The sequence below is a fragment of the Rhamphochromis sp. 'chilingali' genome, assembly GCF_963969265.1.
Source record: "Rhamphochromis sp. 'chilingali' genome assembly, chromosome: 16".
Classification (NCBI taxonomy): domain Eukaryota; kingdom Metazoa; phylum Chordata; class Actinopteri; order Cichliformes; family Cichlidae; genus Rhamphochromis; species Rhamphochromis sp. 'chilingali'.
The window spans coordinates 31,854,524-31,882,416 of record NC_137943.1 but is presented as its reverse complement, the minus strand read 5'-3'; the positions used below and the strand labels follow the sequence as shown (position 1 = coordinate 31,882,416).

General features: G+C 39.6%; 1 protein-coding gene across 1 annotated transcript; it reads left to right on the top strand.

Moving 5' to 3' along the window:
- stard3nl (STARD3 N-terminal like) lies at window positions 1-22,004 on the top strand. The gene is made up of 9 exons (XM_080861598.1): window positions 1-140; window positions 10,963-11,324; window positions 18,153-18,230; window positions 18,367-18,444; window positions 18,768-18,821; window positions 19,305-19,422; window positions 19,981-20,076; window positions 20,960-21,028; window positions 21,108-22,004. The coding sequence occupies exons 2-8, from the start codon at window positions 11,109-11,111 to the stop codon at window positions 21,022-21,024; spliced, it is 705 nt and encodes a 234-aa protein (XP_080717724.1). The 5' UTR covers window positions 1-140; window positions 10,963-11,108; the 3' UTR covers window positions 21,025-21,028; window positions 21,108-22,004.
- Window positions 22,005-27,893: the final 5,889 nt, after the last annotated feature.

Below are 27,893 nucleotides of genomic sequence, written 5' to 3'. Positions count from 1 at the left end.
CAGCTACTCCATCCTGTCCGACCAGACAAGGAGGAAACAGATGAGCTGTCCGCTCTACTGGGGTTGATCTCTCCCCGCTGAAGTCATCTGGATGACAGCATATTAAAAAACAACAACACCCGAAACAGCGAGTTTTAGAGGTAAGTTGTAGGAGGTCGAATTTAAAAACCGGGTTTTAGTAAACGAATTTAAGCTAACAAAATGGCTAGCTAGCTTTCAAAGGAACCGCTCGGGTTTGCTATGGCTTCGTGCAGATGTACCGTGAGTGTTTGTTTCGTTTTATTTCACCTCGTTCATTTTGTTATTTTTCTGGTTTAATGGCATATATTTGTGCTAAATACCCCGGCGCCGTGTTGCTGCGGGTTTTGTTGGTCTCATTTCCTCCTCTTTAGGCAGGTGTTTGCGGTACGCTTTCGGTCTCTGATCGGGAATTTTAAGTTGCCAAACAGGCGCAGGTGACTCCCTGTGACGGTCAAAGTAGCAGCAGAATCTGGACTCGTGGTTCCTCATTTTAGACCCACTACTAAAATAAAATCAGGCCTTGAGAGCAAGACATGAGTTTAGATCATTGGTGTGAAACTCATTTTGGTTCATAGACACCAATCTGACCTTAAGTGGAACAGACCCATAAAACTAATGCGTAATAAATCTGTTAATAAATAAATCGAAATTCTCCCATCATCATTCTTTGGTAGGAAGTCATAAATAGGAGTTAAATTCAGACTCTGCACGGCTGGCTTCTCCTGTAACCCTGCATGTTTCTAAGGTTTGTTTTCTTTCTTTTTTTGTTGTTGTTCTTGTGCTTTTTGTCCTCGGGTGAGGTTTGAAGTGTCTGTGTGGTGCAGCTGGTCTGGTCTGTCCAGGCTGCACCACACAGACACTTCCAATCACCACACATCAAAGTACAAAGCGTATGACGTCATCACATTCTGTGTTAGGAAGTCACATTTAGGAGTTAAATTCATTGTTCATCATACTCAAGAAATCTTTCTGTTGTCTTGATTAACTTATCCCAACATTGTCAATCAGGCTAAGTGATCACATGACGCTAGTTATCAACTCTATAAGGTAAACCAGGGATTCCCATTTTAGCTACTAGCCTGTTTACATGAAAGGGGTGGCGTTGGGGGCATCTGACCAATCACATAGAGAGCAGCAGAACAGCTGACTTTACAAAGAAAGATAAAACTATAAACATGAAAAGGTTAAACACTTGTATTAATAAAGTTCAAATAGGAACTAAAAGTTCTTTTGCTGAGCTCTGTTGATGTTTACCAGTCTGGGAGAAAATACAAGCATAAATACAAAAATGGCCGTGGATATACTGGGAAAAGCATGTCGAATGATGAGCAGTGATACAGGAGACCAAGAGGAATTGCTCAGATAAGATTAAATGCTTTCATGGACGAGGACATGCTAGGGACAAGTGTTGCAGACAAAAGAAAAAACGAGATTAATGTTTATAGAGGAATTCAAAATGTTGTGAAATTGTTCTGCAGACAAATGGGAAAAGTCAAAGAATGAAGTTGAATTTAAGAATCTAAACTGATTAGACTACTGATGCTCATCAATGGAAAGATCCTCCCACTATCCATGGCACAGCAGTCCAAAGGGATCTTTCAGGTACTTGTTGTAAAGCAGTTTTCCAGAGAACTGATTGGTAGCTAAGTGGTGATTTCATACTTGTTGATCCGTAATCTCAAACACAACCTGCTCTGAAGCAGGTTTGCTCTACAGTTTAAGTCACTATGGTGATATACTCCAGTAAGAAGTGAGCTACCTTCATAGTACCTCTGTACTCATACCTGTGTGTTTCTTTGGCATTGCTTGTAGATATGTTTTAAAATGCAGCTGCAGTGCATTTTAAAACCTTAAGGAAGCTGTTATTGATATGGTGTAGATTAGCCAACAGATTTCTTTTCTTTTTTTACCTGATGGACACAATGCAGTGTAGTAGCCCTGCCCCTCGCTATGGTTTGTTCTTCATCATTCACTCACTGTGCGTCGATATGCTGGATGTCTCCACAAACAGTTCTCTGCATGCAGATGCAGTTTTTCTTCATTTGGAGCTTTGTGGGAGCTGAGTTCTGTTTACAGAGATGTTAATGGTCCTGTATGTGACCTGTCACATTTTATTTATTAAACAGACCACCTTGCAGTGTAGCTTCCACGTTAGCTGAGGTTTGTTTTATTATTTGTTTTTGCTTGTTTTTTATTATTCTTGCTGATGATTTGTATTATCTAAATGTAAGGTTCATTCATATCAGTTTGCTTATTTAATTTAATACAGTTGTTTTTTTGTTTTTTTTGTCTTTATCTTTGTCTCCATAACTGATAGTCTCTTATATCAGTTTCTGCTCATAAGGTTACTTTAACATTTGAGGCCACGTTATGATTGGTTTAGGTGGCAGCACAAGCAGCTTTACTTCCATAAAATATATATTTTTTTAAATAACATCTGAAGTAATTTAATGAGGAATGAGTCATCCAGTTCAGCTCTGGTATTATGATGATATAATATGTGCTTCAGTCTTAAACAAGCACAGAATTTAATGAGCTGCTTCTTCCCGACTCCCTGATTTCTGCACAGCTGGATTATTGTACCAAAGAAACTGTTTCTGTAATATTTCTGTGAAATATAGTAATCCACTAAAACCCAGTGAGTGTTGGTTAGCTAAGATTTGTTTTTGTTCTTGATGGAATCGAAACACTCAGAAACGTCATTAATATTCGCTTGTCCTGCTGCAGACTTTTCTATCCAATCTAACAGTGAGAGCGAGCATGTGGTGCCCCACCCACTGGCTACAGGCAACATATTTCTGCAGATAAAGGCACCACCGTATTTGCCTTTATTCCGATGAAATGTCCTCTAAAGGACGCCCACACAATTGATGAGAAGTCAGAGACCAGATGCCGATATTGTAATTCCATTAGAAAAAAGGCTGCACTTAAGTAGGGAAGATATGTGTAGGGCTTTTAAGGCCATTGCAGTCCCAAATGGAGGCAGATGGGGTATGTGAAGTTCAATATCTGTGGGCTGAGCACCCTGATACCACAACTCAAGAGTTCTGTTTCCGCGTTATCAAAGGTAGCCGGTCAGAATATTCTGGATAATCCTTCATAATTGATCAGAATTTGCCAAATAGACTTAACATGGTGTTAAGTCTGTCACATCATTTATGAAAGTCAAAGGTTAAAGTGTGATTTTCATCAAGAAGAACTTGAAAAGAGAAACTACATGACTATGACTCGACATTAGGCACAGACAGGAATGCTCAAGCGGTATTAGCTGTTTGAAGGTACATTAGGAAAATGTTGAACGTAGTGCACAACAAGCACCTTATTTCCTCCACAGAAGGTTGATAATTAACCTTTAACCTCCGTCACTGTGATGTGTGAATACTTCTGCTACTTTACAAACTATTGTAATCATAAAACACTTTTAAAATCTGTATACTCCAATGATTTAAAAACAATAATACAGCAAACATTTAAAACCAATCTCATGACCAAGGGCGCTGCTGGCTTCAGGACCATGCAATAATCCATGTGTGGTTTGTATTTGTATTATAATACAGTCTGTAAGAAAGCCTTTTGTTATATTATTGAGAATATTGATCAACTAATTGTGATGGTGATGGTGCTCATCCGTCTTTTATCAGTCACTGCATTTTAACACAGTTTGCTCACCGTACATTCCAGTTTCTGGTCTCTGAAACCAGTCAGACCTGAGCTCCTGGGAGCCTCCCTCAGGTGAATGTTGTTTTTTAAACTTCGTACCACTTACAAAACTTCCCCAGCAGAACAATTGGTTTCAGGTTTATTCCTGTTAAGAGTTTGTACATGATAGATAGTTTTTGTTTTTTAAATATCGGACACATAATCGGGAAAACACAAAAGGGAAACATTTGTCTTCTTTCTTTTTCATTTTCCCAGCACTAGTTTATTACATCACAGCTTAAAACACTGATTCCAGTCAGAGGCGGAGCCAGATATTTGAAACACCCGGGGCTTAGACCTAAAGGGTAGTATGCATGTGGGATTATTATTTTAGAAATGACTGAAAGATTAATAGGCTCTGTTTTGAGTTTTGTTAAAAAAAGAATGACTTCATATAAGAAAAAAATATATCACATATACAGGACACCTTAAACTAGTTTTTTTAAAATTAAGCAGCAAGGCAGAACAAAGTCGGGGCTGTATCAAGACACAGGGACTAAACCCCAATTCAACCAGACCCAGAACTGATCCAGAATTAAAACAGGACTACAACAGTTCAAAATCAGGACTACTGAGGACTTAACCAAGACAGAACCAGAATCAGAACTAGATGATAGTAGCACTAAAAATCATCATAGACCTTCACTACACTTATTTTTTAATTCTACCAAAGTCCACTATTTAGCCTTGTTGTGCAAACAAGCCCGCATAACTTAATATAGAATTTGAAAAATAACAAACCTAAAAAGAAACACTAGGTACAAGATACATGAGGACCTGTGATACGGTGATACTTTTGGTAAACAACCATTTGACTAACACATGTGTCTCACCTGCTCTTGTTCATCTCTGTTCTGTCCTCATTCACCTCTCTCTCCCTCTCTGTGCTGACAATCATCAAATATACAGTTGAAACCAGATATTTACAAACTCTTCAGAAAACACAAACACTTTTTAAATTGTAACATCAAATCAGACTAAATGTTTATTTTTTTAGATTGATAAATATAAAAACATATTTGTTAACTTTAAGAGTAAAGAGAGAAACTATCTGTATTTCTTAATTTTAAATGGCACCAAATTGTATTCAAACTTGAGCCACACTTATGGAGCTCCACGATTCTTTTCCTGGTGTTTTGGTTGACATCTCTTGATTTTCCCATTTCAAAGAAACAGGCTCTGTGTTTTGCCTTATATGCATCCACAGCTGTGCCACCAGTTTACTCACATGGACTCTACTAACCTATCAGAAGCTTCTTCAGCTCAGAATGGAATCGTCTGCAGTTTTCTTATTAATTAACAATAAACTTAGTGTACATGTACTCCTAAATTTGATGAAAGTGATAAAAATAGACAGCTCTCTCTCTTTATTCTGACATTTAACTAATTCAAAAGATGTTTCAATATTTATCCCAAACAAGTTTACTCTAAATTGATGTTGTACAGTAAAAAAATGTTCTTGTATTTTCCATAAAGTGTATGTAAATATCTGGTTTAAACTGTGGATATAATGCTGTGTATTGAAATCCCTCTTGTTTTGTATAGAAATATACTGAACAACATACAAAGCATAATATATAAGATAACATTTACCTGAGTTTTTTCTTTGAAAGAAGCCTCTAATGTCCATTCTTATATTTCAGTACATAACTGAAACCGATTTAGTCGGGGAGGGTAAGAACTGAAAATATGAAATAAACACACGTAAGCTAAGACTCTAAAAAATAGCATTTGTTCGGCTTTTCATTTCGCCATTTGTTGATTCACTTGAAGAGCAAGTAACGTAATATTGGTCAAGTGATCAGTTTGATATCAATCTTTCGTGATTCACCGTCATATTTACATTATTTGTACGGTACGAATGATTTGCTTTGGTACCTGGTCAAACTTAAGCTCTCCTTAGTATGGCTGGCTCCGTTTCTCCAACAGCGCACACAGGCAGCAGCTGCCCCGCCCTCTCGCTCAGTCGTTTAGTGTCTGAGCTCGGATCATACCAATATCAGGGGGGATTCACGCACAGTCGTAAATTCCCACAGTGTGCACTATGTGCTTTGAATATTGTGTGTACTTTTTGTTTTATACAGTTGTCAGCCAGGCATCTAACTATGAAAAAATTACACTCCAAAAGACCCCGGGCTTCTGACAAAACAACCCGGGCTTAAGCCCAGTAAGCCACCCCCACGCTCCGCCCCTGATTCCAGTATTCAATCAGAATCAGAATCAGAATCAGAAAGGGTTTTATTGCCAAATGTTGAGCAGGTTTACAACATTAGGAAATTGCTGCGGTGCTTCAGTGCAAACATACTGTCATAAAAATATAAAAATAAGAATAAGAATTAAAAGTGCTAAGTGGATAGATATATACATGATATATACATGAGTGCAGGTGGTGATCAGTGCCAAACATGGAATGATGCAGTGAACACAGCGTAGGGTCATGTGTTAGTGGTGGGAACAGTCATACGGTTATTGTTCATGTGTCCGACAGCAGAGGGGAAGAAACTGTTCTTATGGCGAGAGGTTCTGGTGCGAATGGACCGGAGCCTCCTGCCTGAGGGGAGCAGGTCAAACAGACTGTGTCCAGGGTGAGAAGGGTCAGCTGAGATCCGAGCTGCACGCCGCAGTGTCCTGGAGGTGTACAGGTCCTGCAAAGATGGGAGTCTGCAGCCAATCACCTTCTCAGCAGAGCGCACAACACGCTGCAGTCTCTGTTTGTCCCTGATAGTGGCTCCAGCGTACCACACGGTGATGGAGGAGGTGAGGATGGACTCGATGATTGCAGTGTAGAATTGCATCATCGTCCGTGTTGGCAGGTTGAATTTCTTCAGCTGCCTCAGGAAGTACATCCTCTGCTGGGCTTTCTTAATGACGGAAGTGATGGTGGGCTCCCACTTCAGGTCCTGGGTGATGGTGGTACCCAGGAAGCGGAACGAGTCCACAGAGGTGATGGGGGTGTCAGTCAGGATGATGGGGGGGAGTGGAGCTGTGTGCTTCCTGAAGTCCACAATAATCTCCACTGTCTTCTGGGCATTTAGCACCAGGTTGTTGTGGCTGCACCAGGACACCAGACGTTCAACCTCCCTCCTGTAGGCAGACTCATCCCCGTCCGAGATGAGTCCGATAACGGTGGTGTCATCTGCAAACTTGATTAGCTTGACAGACTGGTGGGTGGAGGTGCAGCAGTTGGTGTACAGGGAGAAGAGCAGAGGAGAAAGAACACAGCCCTGAGGGGAGCCGGTGCTGATGGTCCGGGAGTCCGAGACATTCTTTCCCAGCCTCACATGCTGCTTCCTGTCCGTCAGGAAGTCCGTGATCCACCGGCAGATGGGATCAGGCACATTCATCTGGGAAAGCTTGCCTCGGAGATGGTCTGGAAGGATGGTGTTGAAGGCAGAGCTGAAGTCCACAAACAGGATCCTGGCGTAGGTTCCTGGGGAGTCCAGATGCTGCAGGATGAAGTGTAGGGCCATGTTGATGGCGTCATCTACAGACCTGTTGGCTCTGTATGCAAACTGCAGGGGGTCCAGGAGGGGGGCCGTGAGGGTCTTGAGATGGGAGAGAACTAGGCGCTCAAATGACTTCATGACCACAGATGTCAGAGCCACGGGTCTGTAGTCATTTAGTCCAGTGATCCTAGGTTTCTTGGGGACAGGGATTATGGTGGAGGACTTGAAGCAGGCAGGCACATGACATGCCTGCAGTGAGGAGTTGAAAATGCCAGAAAACACTGGGGCCAGCTCGTTTGCACAGTGTCTGAGGGTGGCAGGAGACACACCGTCTGGGCCGGGAGCTTTTCGAGCATTCAGACTCTTAAACTGCTTCCTCACATCTGCTTCATGAATATGAAGAGTTGTGGTGGGAGGAGGTGGTGTGAAATCCTCTTTTGTGTGGGGTGAGGAGGGGGGTGTTGTAGGTGAACAGTTTGAAGGTGGTGATGGCTCTATGGAGGGGGGAGAGGTGGGGGAATGAGTGTCCAAAGTGTCTCTATTGTTGGGGCCGTTGTAGGTGTGAAGGCTGCCTGATGGCTCGTCAAAACGGCAGTAAAAGTCGTTAAGGGTGTTGGCCAAGAGCAAGTCATCAGTGGAGTGGGGGGTTTTAGGCTTGTAGTTGGTGATATTCCTAAAACCTTTCCACACAGAGGCCGAGTCATTCTCTGAGATCTGCTGCTGCATCTTCTCAGAGTGCTGATGTTTAGCAATGTCCACTTCTTTAGTGAACCTGTACTTGGCCTCTCTGTAGCAGTCCCTGTCTCCGCTTCTGAACGCCTTTCTCTTTTCCAGCCACAGCTTTTTGAGTTTAGGAGTAAACCAGGGTTTGTCATTGTTATAACTCACCCTAGTTATACATCATTTCCATCCCTTCTTCTTACTGTGTTGAGCCATCAGAGATGCTTCATATTTCCATGTTTTACAGGATTGTCTGCCTGGAGTCTGTCGTCATTGTGCTTAAATAGTAGTTTTGACTTTTCATGTAAATGTCAGGATAGGCAGCATCTTCTTTAACTAGTTCAAGCTGCCAAAATTAATCCAGAATTAAATTTTAATCCTCATAAAAGGCTGAAAATATTTGTTCTGAATCCAAAACAGTTAGATCTAGTTTGTTAATTTCCCTCGTTTTGTTATTACCCTAGAGTAGCTTTGGTGTATCTTTTCTCTCTCAGTTAATATTTATTATAAACATCCATCATAACAGCATATATGCAATTACTGGTCACTTTGTTAGGTACACCTTGTTTATAGCAGGTATGACCCCTGTTGCTGACAGAACTGCGTCATGAAGTCATGTTCATTAATTGTTGACTTGAATCTGCCGTTCCACCTCATCCCAAAGATGCTCTAGTGGAGTACAGTGAACTCATCTTCATGTTCAAGAAACCAGTTTGAGATGATTTGAGCTGGAAGCAGCCATCAAAAGATGGGTACAGTGTGGTTATAAAGTGATAGACATGGTCGGCATTAGCTGGGCTGTGGTGGTTAAACAATGCTAAGCTGGTACTAATTGGCTCAAAGTATGCCTAGAAAATATTCTCCACACTCTCACACCGCTATGAGCAACTTGAAATGTTAATACAAGGCAAGATGTTCATTCTTTTATGTCGTTTACACCAAATTCTAACCCTACCATTTGAATGTCACAGCAGTCATCAGACCAGCAACATCTTTTCAATCTTCCGCTGTGTCCAGCTTTGGCAAGCCTGTTCAAACTGCTGCCTCAGTATTTGTTGCTCTAACTGCGGGAATTGGCACCAGCCTTGGTGTCTTTCAGAGGAACTGCTCCTGTTAGTTGTTTGCACTTCCATTCTGGATTAATTTTTCAGACCTGGAGGTTACTACTTGTAAATACGTTGGAGTCTCATACACATTTTTAAATGAAAACTTGTTAGTTAACAGATTTGAAGCAGTGGAAATTGTAACCACTCAAAGACATTTAGAACAGCGATAGGTCCCCAGCTCTAATCTGTTTCTTTGTTTTGTAAGCTGGTGCAGACCCAGGACGTGCTGGAGACATTACATCTCATGGCGGGGCTGAGCACCCTGATACCACACCTTCACTTTGGAAGAGGTGGAGTAGGTGGCTGGGGAGAGGGTGGTGCTGGGATCCCATATGTTTAAATAAAATGTAATTTAAAATTGCTTTGACTGCTGGCCCTTGCAACTCAGACGCTAATATATATGTGGATATATATGTGGATTTATCTTTTTTTGTTGTTGTTGTTCCTGAGTAATTAAGCTCCGGTCTGACGCATTAGACTTCCAAGGGAAGCTGCAGCCGTCAGGGAGTGCCATTGCCATATGGGAGGTGTAATTTGGCTGTAATAATTAAGTAGGGCAGTCTGTGTGAAAACAACATCCACATAAAAACCAGGATCCATTGCAGCGTGGCAAATGTAATTGGGTTTTAATGTTGGTGCTAGCTGATTTATGTGGAAAATACTGGGTAAAGTTTGTAAAGTTGAACAAGTAAATGAAAAGTATGTTAAGGATTAATAAAACAGTTGGAATAACTGCAAATGCTGAAATAATGTAATGATGCAACTGCTAGGAAGTTGAGGGTTAAATTGTTTTAGACACCATCTGCGGTGTAACTGTAATAGCTCTCTGGCATGTGAGAAGGAAGCGCCAAATGGTGAACGATATTAGTTTCAGGTGCACAGCACATACGATTGTGCTGAAGATACGTCCCATTACAAAGTGACTGAATGGTTCTTTTAACAGATTTATTTTTCAGGTAATTAACAGTCATTTAAACCTGACTAAAGCCCTAAAATAGATGCATTTTGTGAACCAAAAAGACTAATTCATGTAAAACATGAAAGTCACAAGACTGTGAAACCACATCACCAGAGAAAACCTGCTGGGACCAGACTGTACAAATCACGTTTCCATCCTGCCTTTTTCTTTCTGTGTATCAGAGCAGCTGACAGTTAAAGCAAAAGCACAACTGGTTTCAGTTCCTTAAAACAAAGACAGTGTAAACAGTGTTTAATGGTATGAGGTCCAAAAGTCATTGAAGTTAGATGATAACTGAAATCTTTTTCTGGGTCATGTGACAGTGATTTTTACAGGGTTTTTTTAGTAGAAAAGTCCAATTTAAGCTCAGTTATAAGAGAAAGAGCAATTTGAAGTTGACATCCGACACCTCAGGTGTTGCACTAGACTGTGGTGGTGACGGGAGAACTGAGCCAGAAGGTGAACGTTTTGATTTACTAGTCGATCTGCATTCCAGATCTCAGAAACGTTGAGTAGTGAAGAAATCACAGACGCAAGCAGCAGAAATGAGTTTCTCCTGAAGGGTTCAGTCTTTGAGATATGGTGAGGAGTTTGAGTGGCAACCATACAGAGAGCATCAACAACTTTGCACATATATGGTTGGTTTTGTGCATGATTAGTGGTTTGAATTAGATTTTGGTGGTTTTGTGTTGTGCTTGTTTTTTTTTTTGTTTGTTTTGTTTTTAGCTCTGCTCTCAGAAACCAGAAACATAAACACTCTTAGCACTGCAAAGCCCAAAGATCTCTAAAAGCTTTGTATTATGAACAAATCGTTATAAAATCTAACTCAACAATGTAAATCCACAGCCTGATGGAGCTTATTCTGCTTTACTATGTTGTTCAAAAAAAAAGCAGACGATTGTCAGAATTTTTATTATGTCTACAAAGACTTAGATGCTTTAGAAAATCGCTGAGGTTTACTCCCTGAGAGGAGATTGCCATTTCTTTACCTTCTTCATCTTCTTTTCTACAGATGCAGTGATGCTTTTAACCTCCACACAGTGACTCCACATCACCAACACCAGCCTCGCTTCCAGCTCCAATGATCTTCCACCTCTGACTCTTTCCTAAAATTGACCAGTAGGTGGGGCCAGCCCTGCCCAGGTGGGGTGGCCAGCGATGGAAGGCCGACGTGGAGGCAGCAGCAGCGGTAGCTACTCACAGATCCCTGTCAGAACAGGCATGGGGTCTGTCAACTCCCCGGCCGTTTCTGTGAGATTGGAGCCGTACGACATCGGAGAGAAGAAATGCATCTCGGATGTGAGGAGGACTTTCTGCCTCTTTGTCACCTTTGACCTCTTGTTCGTCACCATGCTCTGGATCATAGAACTCAATGTAAGTCTGTGTTTGTAGTGGCTGTGACAGCAGTTTTGTTTTTTTATTAGATATCTGTAGTAATAAAGTTTTTACAGCAATGTAAAACCACACGAGATTAAGATGTATCACCAGACAGTGAGCCTTTTTGACTGGGTCAGCCTACTCGGGAGAAATTTATTGGATGCATCTGCTGTCTTCTATGTATTTTGCTCAAGAAAAAACTAAAAGTGAAGATGATTTTATTATTTCCCAGAGATTAAAGGGTTATTTAAAAGTAAAGTTAAACAAAGTCAGGAAAGATAAAACGCTAGTATTGAAGTTTTTAAAAAACTCCAAAGTAGGTGAAGCCGTTAAAAGGCCAGGCTCAGAGCCTTTGGTTTTGCTTTTTTGTGGAAAAACATTTATTGTTCTTTTACAGCATTTAGAGTTGTTTCTTTCAGCTTGTGGTGGACTTTCGGATTGACAGTATCATTCCTATCTGCTTTTACTTTTGTGCCTGATCGGTACGATTAACAGCAGTCAGCTTGACGCACAACTGAACTGAATAACAAAAATAAACACACCGTAGATTTCTGATGCACTAAATCACTTTGGAGGAAAAATGAGTTTCCGCTGCTGACTGACAGTTATTGTTTGTTGAGCTCAGTTGTATGAAAGTTCAGAGGAACTCATGAGTAGCCACCAATTTGTACACAACTGATAGCAAAGTGTGGAATATAGCATTACATGTGAACAAAGGTTTAAAGCTGGTGAAGAATGCATGTTCCTTATCTGTACAGACTTTTTCTTAACTAAACTATCAAGTGGTTTAGTTGGTATCGTGGTTTACAGTGGTTCGCCTACCAGGTGAAAGATCCCAGAAGGAGACGCTTATCCCATTGGGTTTGGTTCAGGAAAGGCATCTACCTGCTGTGGTGACTTCTTGTGACAAGGGAGAAGTAATACCATTACTTCTTCCTGTTCACAATTTTTATCTTTGTAACAACAAATCATTGAGTAATAAAACCAGCTGCTTTTTCAGTGAGTCTCTCATCCAGTTGAGCTCCAAATCCACCGTCTTACACATCAGTTTGCGGCAGCTATCCTCGTTCTGCTCTTGGTGAGCTTCATATAGAGGTACAGAAGCCAGTTCTTGACATGGTGCAGGTTCTGCAGATGGCCTCTGTTGAGGGCTTCAGTCCAGTTAGGTGGAGTCAGACAGCTGGATGAGAGACTCTCTGGAGAAGCAACTACAGAACTCCCAGAATAGCATCATAACCAGAGAGCCGGCTGGTAGTGATGACAGAATAAAGGTAGAGCAGATAGACACTGAACTTTCAAAATAAGAGCCACAGGATTGTCCATAAGTAAATCAGTCGCAGATGGCAACGTCCTTTAAGATGGATTAAAAAGGTATACCCGTTGATATACCTGATTAGATCTGTGCGCTGTCATACAACGCAGCGGCCAGATTGCACCAGACTGTCCTCCTCCACAGTTATTTAAATGGACTATAAAAAAATATGCAATAAGATTAATGCTACAGGATATTTTAACCAAACCAAAATATTTGTGCTTTCTCAGCACTGCCCCACCACTAACATCTGGATGAGTGTTAGAAAGCTAACTAACTTTATCAAATTACATCCATGCTTTGTTTTAAAAGGAAAGAACTTCTTGTCTTTAACAAAACGGCAGTGTTGTTAACCCATCCAGATAAAAACAAAAACATATGTTTGTTTCTATTCTTTTATCATGGTGGCAGTTTAGGAGGAGCTCTTGCAGGAACTTTTCTGGTTTTTAGTTACTGAAATGCTGCAGTATGTGCAGGGTGCTGATCTTTGTTTTTTCTGCTTTGAACCGTGATCTCAGGGTCTGCTGATTTTAAACTAATGGAGAGTTTACAGGCTCGTGCTGCAGTATTGAAGCGTCCAGCATGTTGGAGCAGTGTTTGTGTCCTCCAGGACTCTGAACTGTTTGACTGAGAGTTTTAATTTATTCTGAACACGTTTATCTTCTTAGATGACAGCAATCATTAATTAAGCCGAGTGGACTCTGTCGCTCTCCTTTTTGAAGATGTTGCTCAGCGTTGTTGCTTTTTCTGTAAATGTCACATCTGAAAAAAGCCAGAAGGAACATTTAGTAAAAAATGTTACTAAAATGCCATCACGATAAGAGATGGATAAAGTCAGCAGAATTATCAAACACATTCCTGTAAGGGTGCATTTAGATACCACAAACAAACAGAGTTTATGAACTACAGAAAAAAAAAAAGTTTTTTAATCTTGTGCACATATTTTAATACGGTTCCTGCTCAGTTTGCCTGTTTACATGTTTTACTATTTTATCTTATCTGACTTGTTAAAAACAGGTCTGTTAACCATTAATCGTGAGGAAGCAGTTACATTATTGTCAGTCGTCCTCGGTCATGATAGGTTACTGTGTTTTATCGCTCTGGAACTGTAAAATGCCTGCAGTTGTGCACCGAGAAACAACTTTTACAGTTGGAGAACTGAATTGTGTCAAGGTCGAGCAGAAGCAGGACAGCCTGCATGCTGGACGAGTGGATCGAGGTCATGCAGCTGATTGAGGAAGTGATTTGACTGCGGCACACATTCCCAGAATGCTCCATTTGACCTCGGCCACTAAAATAACTGTCCACGAGAGACGGACTTGTTCTCTTTTGTGTAACTGGAAGAACACCCTGCAAATGCACTGCAAACCTGCTCACTTTCAAAATGGAGAACGTTTCATCATCCATGACTTTAATCCTGAGCAGTTTTTACTCAACAGTTTGATGACTTTTTTATTTTTTTGTGAAGAAGTTTCCTTCCTTCCTCTCAGCTGTAGCACTGAACACATTACTCTGTTTTGACTAGCTGCTGTGGGACTAGTTGGAGGAGAAGTGCTGAGTGTTAATTCAGTTCAGTTTTTTTTATATATCATTAGTAAAGTGGCCTCAAGGTGCTTTATAATTATGAGATAAAGACCCAACAGTATTGGAGAGAAAACCCCAACATTCAGACAGGGTTCATACCTTTACTGCCTTTAATACCTTTGCTATGAAAAGATACATTTTTTTGCAATTTCTGCCTCAAAAACACATTTGGACACTGATGAAGGTGACGCACCCTGCTAAGTATAGGCTAAGTATAGGTCTGTCAGCATTACTAATGGGTGCAAATTAAAATCTTTTGCTGCATATGATCACGTTGAGGGGGTTTTATATGAATCTTTTGTTTTTAACAGTGTTTTTGATTTAATAATGTTTCAAACTAAAATAACAGAAATGGTCAGTAACAACAAAAAATCTCTATGTAGCAGAAAATAAGGAGAATAGCTCCATGTTAATACCAGTATTATGCTCATAATTACAATACTAACTTATTTTATACAAACCACATCTGAGACGTCTTGGTTGTGCAATAACTGACACATTATTATAGTAAGTATATGCTTCTTTTTTCTTGCCTAATGTTGATGAAGCAGTTATGTCATTAAATCATAGGACTCCAAAATAATCCTGTTACCACAGGATTATTTAGGTAATCAATCATTTTTCTATCCTGATTGTTTCTTCTCAAATATGAGGCGTGCATTAGTATGTAGGCTGGATTTAAGTTGGAGCTGCCAGCCAACCAAAGACAACTCAGGATGTCGATGTTGTATTTTTGCTGGCAGTTTGTTGATTTAAAAAATCAGCCTTCAACATAAGAGCACTGCAGTTGGAATTCAATGGTGTTTATACACCACTCTGCATTTAATCATTAGTTATTATTAATCTCTGGCCTCTGATTAATCTTCCCTCTGATGGTCAGGAGCAGCTTCTTTGTGTACAAGCGCCGTAAAAGAAGTTCTAGAAAGAATCTCTGGATACAGACTTTCTGAATATGTTGCAGATCGTGTTGTTGTTGGAGAGCTAAATTCCAGAGCTGAGTTTAGCCACTGACTTCAACAGTGTGGCACTTTCTGTCTAACAATTCATTCCACTCATACCGATGATGCCACTGCAGCTGATCACGAAACTGAGTAAACTAGCGAGCAAGACCTGTACTTTGTGTTTTCAGTCCAAGTTCCTGCTCTTTCATTTAGTTTGCTTCTGTGTTTATCACAGAGGGGAGTCGAGTTCACAGCCCTCTAACACAAAAAGCTGAAATCCTCCAGTCTCATTTAATGTACCTAGTTTTTCAAACATCTATTTAGGATGATAATAAAAATGTACATTATCATCTCATATAAATCGAAATATTAATTATAGCACAGTGACGAAGACCAGTATAAGAAGTAATGAAGGGAAATCTTGATCCCAGCTTTGTGTGCAACTAGCTGCACTCTTTAGTCGGTAAAGTGAATTATTTCATATTTCAATTCATATTTACCAACATACAAAGGTTTTTAGCTGTTGAGTCTAAGATGTTGTAGCGGGGATTGAGAGATCGCATTTCTTTATCACTTTGATCTAGAAAAAGAGCAGCTGTGTGAGTAGATTGCCAGAGTAAAGCAGCCGATAACCGTTTGACCCGAGAGATCCAAACCATGGAGTGTGGTTTTGCATCTCTCGGGTCAAACGGTTATCGGCTGCTTTACTCTGGCAGTGCTAACCTTAGCCACACTGAGCTAATCTGAAACTGTGTGAGAGAGATTCATTTCAGAGACATTTGAAACAAAAGGAAGTTCATTTTTCACCCACGCAGTATTTCTGTGGTAATTTTTCACATTTGATTGAGCTCAGTTTTGAATTTTGTTGTTTAGGTGACAGCACATTATTCACTGTTAGGTCTGTACAAGCTAATGCTGACAGCTTTTAGCTTTAACTGTAAATGAAGCAAAAGTCTTTTTTTGTGTGAATTTAATGTTAAAACTCACGACTTCGTCTGAGTTGTAGCTTCTCACAGTTGCTAAACAACCTTACTCGAAGTATATTTGCAGAACCTCACAAACACATTTAAACCATTTTATCAGTGCTTAAAACCACAATATCTTTAAACGTTATCTTTCTAACCTCATGTTGCTGTTTCTTAATTTTGCAAAAATGACAGACTCTCACTGCTTCTCAGAGTGATGCACAGAAACATCAGTTCACGGCAAAGATTCACAGACACAACTGCAGCACAGTGATTTTCCAGTTATACATATTGTTAGCTAATTCAGATCAGAGTGTACCAACACCAGCGATGGATGGAAACAATCTGAGAGGAAGACGAGGAAGAACAAAACCAGGAACACGAGTTTTAGGTGAAATTTGAGCAGCTGTTCTGGATTTATACATGAAATAAGAAACTTGAAGTGTGAGACTCTTTGTCTTTCTTTCAGATATTTCTCAAACAAGAATAACATTTCCTTTATTTATAGTTCCTGTAAGTTACTCTTCTTGATCTATCTCGTCCTCCTCTGCCTCACGGATGATTTCCATCCATTGCCGGTGGGGGTGGAAGATTTTCAGCTGCTGTGCTTAGGAAATGATGCGAGTGCTGCAGATCTGTAAGCTTAACCTCTGCATCCTGTGGTTAACTTCATGCATCTTGCGGTGACTCATTGTGCAAAATGTGTTATTGAGCGAGGGAGAGCCCATTATTTAAAAAAAAAAAAAGGCATCAAAGGAGATCTGCAAATAGAGTCTAAAATGGTGAAAGCTGTAAATGAGAGCAGGATTGTTTCAGTGAGTGAAAATGATGCAGTTGCGTTTCATTTTTGGAAGCGGAGCAGAAAGTAAAAATCTGTTGAGGTCATCAAAAGCAAAGGTGAAGCTGAGGTCTGCAAACTGTGTGCCGCTGCATTTTTCATGTCCTTTTTTTAATACATGCAGATATGAGTGCTGTTTTATTGAAGTGAGACTTTAAATATAGCACCAACGCCCTCAGATTTCCTGTTGGTTCTAGAGAACTGATGCACTGCTGATGTTGTCAAGCCAGCTCTCAGTTTAAGGCATAAAATCAAGAGGAAGTCACCGAGCGAGGTCCTTTATGACCCAAGATAGCGCTGTGCGATATGACGAAATATATTGATGACGAAATGAAAAAACTATCGTTTCAAATTGTACGCTATCGTTTGTTTCGTGGTTTCCAAAATAAGCTGTTTACAGCAACGTTTTTCCATCGGGGCGCAGAGAATACCAGCATGGCCAGTGAATATGAGGCAGAACCAGGTAGCTCCAAACAGAAAGACTAGTCGAAACAAAACGAGGACCTTATTCCTAATGAGGGCCGGCCCCTGTAGCATGGACTTGATTTGGTTATGAAAAGTCTGACACACACCAGAAAACTCTACTATGCAAATTATGCCGCAAACCGGTTCCCACCACAGACTCAAACACGACAAACCTCTTCTACCACCTACGCAAGAATCATGTGAAAGGTTGTTGACAGAGTTTACAGATGAGAAGCAAAAAAGCCGTCAGGTGCTCAAAATAAACCTTAGACTCAAACGTTAGAACAGGCTTTTCCTCGCAGCACGTAATAAATACAAAGAACATGGTGGCCGTTACATATAGTTTCATGCACCAGTCAAAACACTCGGCTCCAGGAACACGACACCCAGCTGAAAACACTTCACACAAGTCGGGTTCACAGAGTTTACATAAAAAGCCCTTTTTTGTCATGTACATCGTTATCAGGATGAGAAATGTCTTACATGAGGATATGAGATTTGGGTCATCGCACAGCCCTAACCCCAAATGTTTATTTGAATCTTACAACTTCTCATGTTTTTGTGTTGTATTGTTATTTTAGATGGAATAAACTTACATAAAATATTCCTCTAGTAACAAAGAATATAACTGCCTCACTCAGGTCATTTTAGCCTCAGTTGTGTCAGGGTTAACTTTAACATTCAGAGTATTTGTCATGATGAGCTGTTTGTGTTTGTCAGGTGAACGGCGGCATTCAGAATCGGCTGGAACAAGAAGTCCTGCACTACGACTACCACGCCTCCTTCTTCGACATCTTTGTAAGGTTCTTTCTTTTGCTTTAAATGATCAACTTTATATCGTTTATTTTATGTGGGGGGTTTTTTCACTATTTTTTCCTTCCTTTTTGTTTCCCTCCTCCTTCTGTGCCACCTTCACCTTCCTCCCCTCCCTCAGCTGCTGGCAGTTTTCAGGTTTGCCGTCCTCATCCTGGCCTACGCTGTCTGCAAGCTTCGTCACTGGTGGGCCATCGCGGTAGGTTTTAAGGCTGTATGCCACAACAGTGCTTCTGTAATTGCGCCAGCAGAGGGCGCTGCCCAGCAAGAGCTCACATTGTTGGGTGCACAGTGAAGTGGATGCACTAATTCTTGTTTCTGTGCATTAAATATGTCATCAGGGGGCATCAGTGTTTGTTACAGGGTGATTCTGTGATTTTCCATTTCACTTCATTATATTCAGTATATTTAGAGAGTTAAAGACCATTAACATGAGGATGTTTTCAGGTAAAAGGGGTTCTGTTTAAAATATTAGCAAAAATAACAGCATGAGCATTTCTGATGTTTTCTGTCTTTGTGCAGATCACCACTGCAGTCAGCTGTGCTTTCCTGATTGCTAAAGTCATTTTGTCGAAGGTAAGAAGAAGCTTTACAATTCCTAACTGTCTGCACTCCTGGGTGTATACACACACACACACACACACCTCAGAAAACAGGGTGGTACTTAAAGCTTTGATCTAAGAAACCTGACAACATCTAATATTTTCATTGTTTGTAACAAAAATGTTGCACTGACTTTAGTTTTTTACTTCTAATAATATCTTTATTTATTTTAGTATTGGTGTCAATGTCCACACACAAAAACCTCTTAGAGGACAGTTTGTTGTTGGAGTTAATTTTCCTCTGCAGTCTTTGCTCCATATTCCTCGATGGCGATGCATACATGTATGAGGATTTAAGGAAGTGAAGCAAACTTCCTGTACAGGAAAACCTGTAATTGCTGCTGCTTAACAATAATAAATATTTGTTTTTGCACCTTCTAAATTTTAAATGGTCAGATTTTGTATGCTTTGTGTAGAATTACGTATTCATATTGGGACGTGTGTGTTTCTTGTGTAGCTGCTGAGTCAGGGGGCCTTTGGGTACCTGCTGCCCATCATCTCCTTCGTTCTGGCCTGGATAGAAACGTGGCTGCTCGACTTCAAGGTCCTGCCTCAGGAGATCGAAGACGAAAACAGTGAGTCTCAATTGAGCTAATAATAAAAAAGGCACCTTCATTACTGTTGCAGTACTGCTGCTGTCACTGCTGTGATCTCTGTCAACAGATCGTTTACCTTACAGGCTCCTTTTAAAACCTTCCTTTAAGTTAGCAAAAGAATGTGAAAAAACAAGTACTATGACTCAAGAGCCTCTGAGTGGAGAATGAAAAAGAAACAAGAAAACGATAAAGAACAGCAGCAGGCGCTCTGGTGAAACACTGCCACCTGCTGGTGAACATTCAAAGCTACATACTGAGTAATTTTATTCAGTTGTTTTATTTAAAATATATGATCATGGGAAAAGAAGTTAATATTATAATTATTTATAATAATGTTAGAGTAAAAAGTGTAATGCATCAGCTTCCTGTTGCTATTTCACAGGTAATTATTAATAATTATATGCTATGAACAAAATCTGCAAATGTGTTTACTCACCTGATAAATGAAAGTTATTTCACCACTGTTATGTTATTTTAACCTCATTGATGTCCTGCTGATGCAGTTATTCCTGCTTCCTTCATCCTTCTGTGTTTCAGGACATCAGTCCATCATAGATACAAGTAGGGCTCCTCTCCTGGGTCCAGGTCCTTTATCTGATGGGCAGTTCTACTCTCCGCCAGAGTCTTTGGCAGGTCTGTTTCCTCCCACTGACATCAGACAAACCCAAACACACCCGACACGCTCGCTTCAGCTGTCGCTCCTTCAGACTGCTCAGTCTGATGAGTCTGACTCTTCATTCCCATTTAAATGAGCGTACAGACACAAAATATGAAGATATACAGTTCATTTTATTGTCATTATTATTATTATTATTATTATTATTAGAGTTTTTAGATTTCCAGCTTTGCACTTCACACCCAGAAATGAGTGGCGTAGCTCCTTCAGTATTTGTTTCACTGCACAGTGAAAGGAGCTTTGTCATCTGCAGACATCTTATTGCTTAGAAAATAATTCAATTACTCAGCTGCCTCTGCAGTGAGCCTTCCATACAATGGGTGGGCCCATCCTTTGCAGACACAGACACTCTCCAGAGCAGAAGCAGAGCTGCAGTCGATAACACAAAATACAAAAATAATTCCCGTTTCTGTAAAATGTGAAGAATTAAAAGTGAAGGTTTATTCTCACACCAGCCTCCTGCAGCTGCTTTGAACCTGCAGCCTCCTGCAGACGATTAAGACAAGCGCGCCTCAGTTGTTTCACACAGGTCAATGAACAAGAAAATTTAAAAATGATGAAACCTGACAAGATGGGAATTGTCAGGCTGGTTATCAGTGGCTGAATTTTCAAAATAAGAGCGAAGGGCATCATCTGCTATTAAGCAGTTGTAGATGCCATTAATGTCTTTAAGGATAATACATTTAGTTGGCATGAATACCTGAGCCGTCCGGGTTCAGAGGGGTCGTCTTCTGATCTGAAGGTTGGCAGTTAAAATCCTGGCGCCACCGCTCTTTTATCGTCCTACATTTTCTGTGGTGTTTCTATAAAAACGCTGACCGATTTCCCTTTCGTGTTCAGACTCTGACGAGGAGCTGGATGATAAACACGAACCTGAAAAAGGGCTCATTACACAAGTGACTTAAAAGGGTAAGAATACGTAAAGACAGACGTCAGTCAGGATTCGTATCCACAGTATTAGTCTGATGTGCTGTTTTTTTCTCCACAGGATCTCCGATCCTGAACATGGAGGGATTTTTGGGTCCTCCAGCGTTGTGCTACTGAGGGGGAAACTTCTGCCTTACACCTTCAGCCATTTTAGTTTGTATTTGTTCATATCCACAAATGCAGCTCACGTTCTGATATCAGCCTTCTGCACGTACACCGCGACCGGGAAAGTGCGACTTAAAAGTTTCAGTGTCATGAACTCTGGTTACTGTATGAGTTTTGTTTCTCCACCTTTAAGGAACTCGAGACCTTACAAGAGATTTATCAGAAATAAATCATTACATCCTTATCAGTATCCATCCATAATTCAAAACATTACATTCATTTTAAAACTTAAAAAAATATATATTTACACTTTCAATTTAAAAACAGAGTGTTAATGTCTTATTTCCAGCATAATGTTTACTTATAATTCTGTGATCATTTTCTTATGCTTCGGTTGAGTCACTGCAAAGGAAAATAAGCTCATGGATGCCACAGAAAGGATTGTTCAGCCAGTATTGAGCCTGCAGACCAGACTGTAGCAGAAAGAGAAAGTCAAACTCTTAGAGATGTTTATGATTACTTCAATGTCTTAAAAATGTGCATGAAAGAATATTAAGGTAACATATAGAGATGTGAACGATACTGTTTGTTTTGAAACGAGAGTGAAGGATTGTGTGTTAAAGAAAACGAGCCATAAACGTGCAGCATGTACACTCGGAGATTTGGGTTTAGTGCACTGAACAGAAGGGACGCTGCTCTCGAAAGCTGCTGTGACGGGCGGGGAAACGTTCTAATGCAAATGTACATATCTTCATGCATGCTTTGCAAGCTCAGTGGATGTTTATTCTTTTTTTTTTTCTTTTTTAAAGAAAAGCCCGTCTGTATAACAGAATCATTAAAATGTTAAAGGTTACGTGGTTTTGTTTAATTGTTTATGTCAAACGTCGACCTTAAAGAGATCAACAGAATAAGAACTTAGACATAAATTAGCCTTATGAATAAATAAAATGTGAAAATATCAGTTTGTTTCAGGTAATGTCAGCTGTTTATTAAAAAAAAAATATTCCTTTTTCATCTCTATTTTTTCTTAAACCTAATTACTAGTCTTAATTAAGGTGAACAGACTCTGAATGGGGGACTTTTATTTTAATTGTGTGTAATATATTAATTACATTTATTGAATTAAATAAAGATTAAGCCTTATTTTTAAAGAAGACATGCTACTGAATACATGGACTGTAGATAAAAGATGGAGGTGACCTTTTACTAGAGTTATTAGTTTTGAATTTTCTAGTTTTTATTTTTCATCCCATTTTGACTTTTTAAGGTCAGTTTAGTGTCAGTTAGTCTCCAGAGTGAATTTTCTTCTTTCAGTGTAGTTTTTAGTAGTTTCAGTTACTTTTAGGCTTTTAAATTATTATTGTTATATGGAGGCCAAATGTCAGAGGGAACATTTATGAAAATCAGCAGCGATATCACTAAAAATAAAGATTTACCCCCTATTTTTAGTTTAGTTTTCCAAGTTCAAAGTCTTGAAATGTTTTATTTTTATCTCAGTTTGGGTTTAGATTAGGTTAAATTTTAGTTTGTTTTTTGTTGCTAAGCAAGCATTGCTAGCATGCTGCACCCATAAATACAGCTCAACCTTTGTTTAATTTAATGTATGTTTTATTCATTAAATAAGATCAAACTAATTTTTTTTTTTTTTTGGGGGGGGACTTTTTATTTAGTAATTTTTGTGGCAATAACCAAACAAACAAGCAACATATTAACATTTTCTGACATAAGACCATTTAAGAGAGAGAGGGGAAAAAAACAGACCACGATTAATATAATGATATGTCGTAGGGGAGATTTATAGCTTTATATTACAATGTTCCAAAGTTCGTGTTCATTCACCCAAGTATCTGGCCACACATCCATCCCTGGTGGAAGATCTCCACCTTCAGAGATCTAAGATAAGGTTATCTTATCTTAGATCTCCACCTTCAGTTGCAGGCTTGCTGTCATTCTTTCCATTGTATGAACTCTTTTCAGTCTCTGTTTCCATTGAGTTATGGATGGTGAGTTTGTTTGTTTCCATTTCACAGTTATCCTTTTCTTAGCTATCAGTATATATTTTTCATCTATGGTATACCTCTCTCTAGGTATAACTCCCAAGAGAAATATGGTGGGTTCAGTGCAGGATTTACTTGTAGGATTTTCTCTGTTTCTTCTTTGATTCTTATCCAGAAACCTTGAATTATTGGACAGTCCCAAAAGATGTGTGAATCGTCTCCTATTCCCCCACATTTTCTCCAACATAGTTCTGCATTGGGTTCCTTACAATATGAGGAGATAACAAGAGGTGTATTAAAAAAATCTAAATTTTAAATTTCCAGTCAAACTCTCCATAATTGACTACTTGTTCCCTTGTGACAAGTTTTACACATCTCTTCCCATACATTATCAGTGATAATAATATTTAGTTCTAGTTTCCATTTCTCTTTAATATGGCCTGTATTTTAAGATCAAACTAATTTTAATATTAGATAAAAAAATAACCCAAGTAAGTAAAAAAGTGTTTTATAAATGATGATTTCGTTAGAAATCCAGAAATCACTCAAACAGAACCTGTCTGTCAAAGTGAAGCAGGCTAAAAGCTCAGAAAAACAAACATCACACCACGATGTAAAGACGCTCAAGAACACTTATGAGAACAATTACAAAGTTATTGGCATCTATTAGTCTGCAGATGTTTGTAAGGCTTTGGGGCTCCAGTGAACAACGGAGAGGTGAACTTTCCAAGAAGCTACCAGTGACTCATCCAGGTCACAAAAGAACCCAGAATAACATCTAAAGAACTGCAAACCACAGAAATCTAACATATAAGAAATGTATAAAACCACATGTGCTCAATGGGTTGTTTTTTATTGTTATTCTTCTGTGTTTCAATTCCTGTTAAGATAAACCAGCTGGAGGGAACGCGGCAGATAAACGACTGCAGACAGAAGAAGAAACACAAAGCAGCAGTTTCTGTAATTCTCTTTTATTAATTTTTTTCTTCACATTTTTATTGACAGAAGTCAAGTAACCAAGGCATCTGTAAACAGTGCATCCACAAATCTACATGTTGCCTCTCATCAGTGCGATCGTTCAGTCATTCAAAAACACTGTTTGGAAATAAATACAATACTGATTGTTTTTTTTTCTTTAAAAAAAAAAAGAAGGTAAAACCTACATCTGCCTGAAGGAGCTCGTAAAGATTCAGTCTTTGTCTGTAGTCACAGTCTGGAAATGATGCCACATATGAAGCAACACACGGAGGTAAACGACTCGATGTGGTAAAATCCTGAAGCCGGAGGATGAAATACTGACACCACCTGCACGGCTGGTTATGTGCGGCTAAAATGAGAAGTGAGAATTTCTGGACCTTTGAACCCCTTAAAAAGCTTTCAGCTTCATTATAAAGATTACCTGTTCTTATATTTTGCTTGTTCTTATGTTATTATATTGTATTTTGCTTGCAGACAAGAATTTTGGATACGGTTGTCTTACCCAGAGATGGGCAGTAACGCGTTACTTGTAACGCGTTACTGTAATCTGATTACTTTTTTCAGGTAACGAGTAAAGTAAGGGATTACTATTGCAAAAACGGTAATTAGATTACCGTTACTTTCCCGTAGGAACGCTGCGTTACTGCGTTACTAAAACTGATTTTTTTGCAAGAATGTCTCACGACAGTGACGTAAGCGAGTGCGACGTTCGTGACAACAGCTGTGTGCAGATCAACAATGGATCACATATCGATTGTGGGAGAGAGCAGAAACGGCCCTAACCAATCTGGCGCCCTAGGCAAGATTTTAGGTGGCGCCCCCCTACATCAGCAGTGTAGTGTAATGTTGTAACAAATAATATTTCTATTAAATAAGCTTTACTTTGCATTTTAATTAACGTGGGATTATTTTTTGTATTTAGAAATAATAGTACCAACTTTTTTTTTTTTTCAACATTTGTGGCACTGGCGTGGCGCCCCCTGATGGACGGCGCCCTTAGCATTTGCCTATACGGCCTATGCCACGGGCCGGCCCTGGGAGAGAGTATGAGCGTGCAGCCTTTAAAGCGTGGAAGTACTGACCTTACTTTGAGTTTGATTCCATAAAAAGTCACAAAAACATTAGCGTCCATCGTGCGTGGGAAGAAAACTTCTTTTTACAGCGAAAAAAAACCCCTAAACTTCCAAGCAAGCACCGAGTGCTCAATGACGTAATGGGAAACTCGCGGAGAAACTCGCAGATTCTTCAACTGACCGCGGCACACCTGCACCAGGGTAAACCTCCGCCTACGGCACTTCTGCTTTACAGGTGAAAATAGAGCAACAGGACCGCTGAGTCTTTGATGTTATTTATTTTCTGCTGTGTTTTACTTGCATCTATTTGAAAGAGTGAGTGTAAACACACAAAAAAATATATTTTATGTGCTGGAATGTGCAGAAAATAAGTTTAAATGTTAAACAAATTTCTTTGTGTATATCATATTTCTTATGTACATTTTAGACCTGGGAGCAGAAATGCTGAGGAACTGGTTTTTATTCAGGAACAGGCAGAGCGTCCTCTCTTCCTGGCTCCATGTCTATAATTATGTCACACACTGATTCGCTCTCACAAAACCACCAAAACACAGCACAAATCCCACCAATGGTTCAATTCCTTATAAATCTTTGAATCAGGTACTGAAGCAGTGACGTGCTGAATGAAGCTTCAGACGTCATTGATCACGTGACTCTGTTCAGTCAAACCAAGCCTCAGCACAGCGTTTCTGAAGCAGTGTGTTGATTTTTTGACACACGTGCCAGAGCTTCAGCTTCAAACGGGCCGTCACCATCAGAGTTGCTGGAACCATGTCCCACTACTGGCTACTCTGTTTTATTCTGTGTTAAGTTTTTGAATGTGAATTTTCTGTGTTAAGAATAACAAAGAAAATGTAATGAAGTGATTTTAAAGTTTAAACTTTGTGTTAAATCTTGTAAGTCAGAGAGAGAGAGAGAGAGATGAGGTGTGGGTGCACATCAGATGATCAAATGTCAACAACCTGATTGGCCCAAGTGTGAAGATGTGACGTCCAGTGAGGGAAGGGGGGAGAAAGGGTGAGCAGGTATAAAAGTGAGGTGAAGAAGAGATTCGGGGTTCTTCCCTTTTGTCCTCTGTGAGATGAGCAGTTCAGAAGTTTGGATCTAAGAGGTTCACAGTTAAAATTCCAGCAGAGATGCTAAAAGGAGAACCACAGTCCAACCTGTGAATGTTTTTAACCCTTTGTGAAACAACAAAGGCATAAATATGATCATATCAATATTATCTACTGGCTCAGACTCATATCAGGGATTAGAACTCCTTTTATCAGAGAGATGAAATCTACTTCCTGTACAGGGTTTTTTTGTGGGCCTACCGATCGACAGAAACTAGAGTCAATAAAAAAACTGGACATTGGCTCAATGTGTGTGTGGCACAGGGAAACAAGGACTGAGCGCTGTGTAGTCCCACATAAAGTCAGACACCTGGTCACCCTAGGTGGACCATGGCATGGTCTATATGGAGGATACAGACACTGCTGAAAACATGACTCTGTCTGGTTTAGATGATCAAATGTCTTTACTTTAGGAGGCTGTGGCTCAGAGTACATTCACATAATGCCTTTGAATAAATGTAAAAGCTTGTTTTGCTCCTGCTTTGATTTCTTTGTCCAGGTAGAAATTCTGCTTTTTGCCTCTAAAATCTGAAACAGTTTGAAACAAAGTTTGGCGCTCTAATCCTCTCTGTGTTTGTCCTTTGGTCAGATGGTGATATTGAATGAAATATTCCAGTATTCAGTAGCTCAGCAGCTTTGTAACATGTGGTTTTGCACACTGTTCAAACCTCAGATGTTTGTGTAAACAAGTGTGGAGGACACAAACTGACGGGGGGAGGAACGACATTTACTGTTGATGTGTCTGACATTTAGTCTCCATGAGTTCTCATAAGACTGAAGAACTCTGTGATCTCTAACATGCAGCTGTATGTTTTGAAATCATGTGTCTCATTCTCTGGACTTTACTAGACAACGAGTGAAGAACATGTAACGAATATCATCTTTAAAGTGATGAATAATAACTCTGCCTCTGTGTCTTCATAAAAAGATCGTACTTCTGAAAGGTCAGAGGGCAGCATCCACTCTGGGTTTACACAGTTTTGCAGCTTTAGCTCTTCTGAAGTTCAGCACCTGCTTTTTCAACCAATCAGAAGCCAGTATTGTAGAGAGTTCATATTTCTTTTCATGCAATTGAATAATTTTGAATGTTTAGGTGAATATTTATATTTAGAGTATTTTCTCGATCAGTGTCTTCAGTCCTGACCCTGAGTGCGTACGTTTAAAAATAAAGTGATATAACTTCTTTTACATTACTGTGAACTTCTTGTACAGTTTGACAGCTGATTGTTGTCGTGTTTGTCGTCATATGAAGATCGTTTCCTAAAGAGGACTGAACAGTCATTTAGCCTCTGGCTCCATCCATGAATCTGATCTTTGCTGTATAATCTGTGCTGTTAAAAGTGTAATGGAACATATAATTTGTACATATAATTTCATATGTAATTATGATGATCTTTACCCATTAAGATTTTAAATGAAACGATAAACAAAGGCCAAGAAAACTGAGTTAAACTCCTGAGTCTACTATATATTTGCACCATGAAGAAATGAATTGTTTGCACCAGTAATAAATAATCAAATATATCAAATTATCATCAATATTTAAATAAATGAACCATCGCACCAAACAAAACAACAA

Coding starts and splice junctions, on each gene's coding strand:
- stard3nl (XM_080861598.1), top strand. CDS start 11,109: ATGGAAGGCCGACGTGGAGGCAGCAGCAGCGGTAGCTACTCACAGATC. Junction 18,231..18,366: donor CCTCCTTCTTCGACATCTTT/GTAAGGTTCTTT, acceptor CCCCTCCCTCAG/CTGCTGGCAGTTTTCAGGTT. Junction 20,077..20,959: donor TCCGCCAGAGTCTTTGGCAG/GTCTGTTTCCTC, acceptor TTTCGTGTTCAG/ACTCTGACGAGGAGCTGGAT.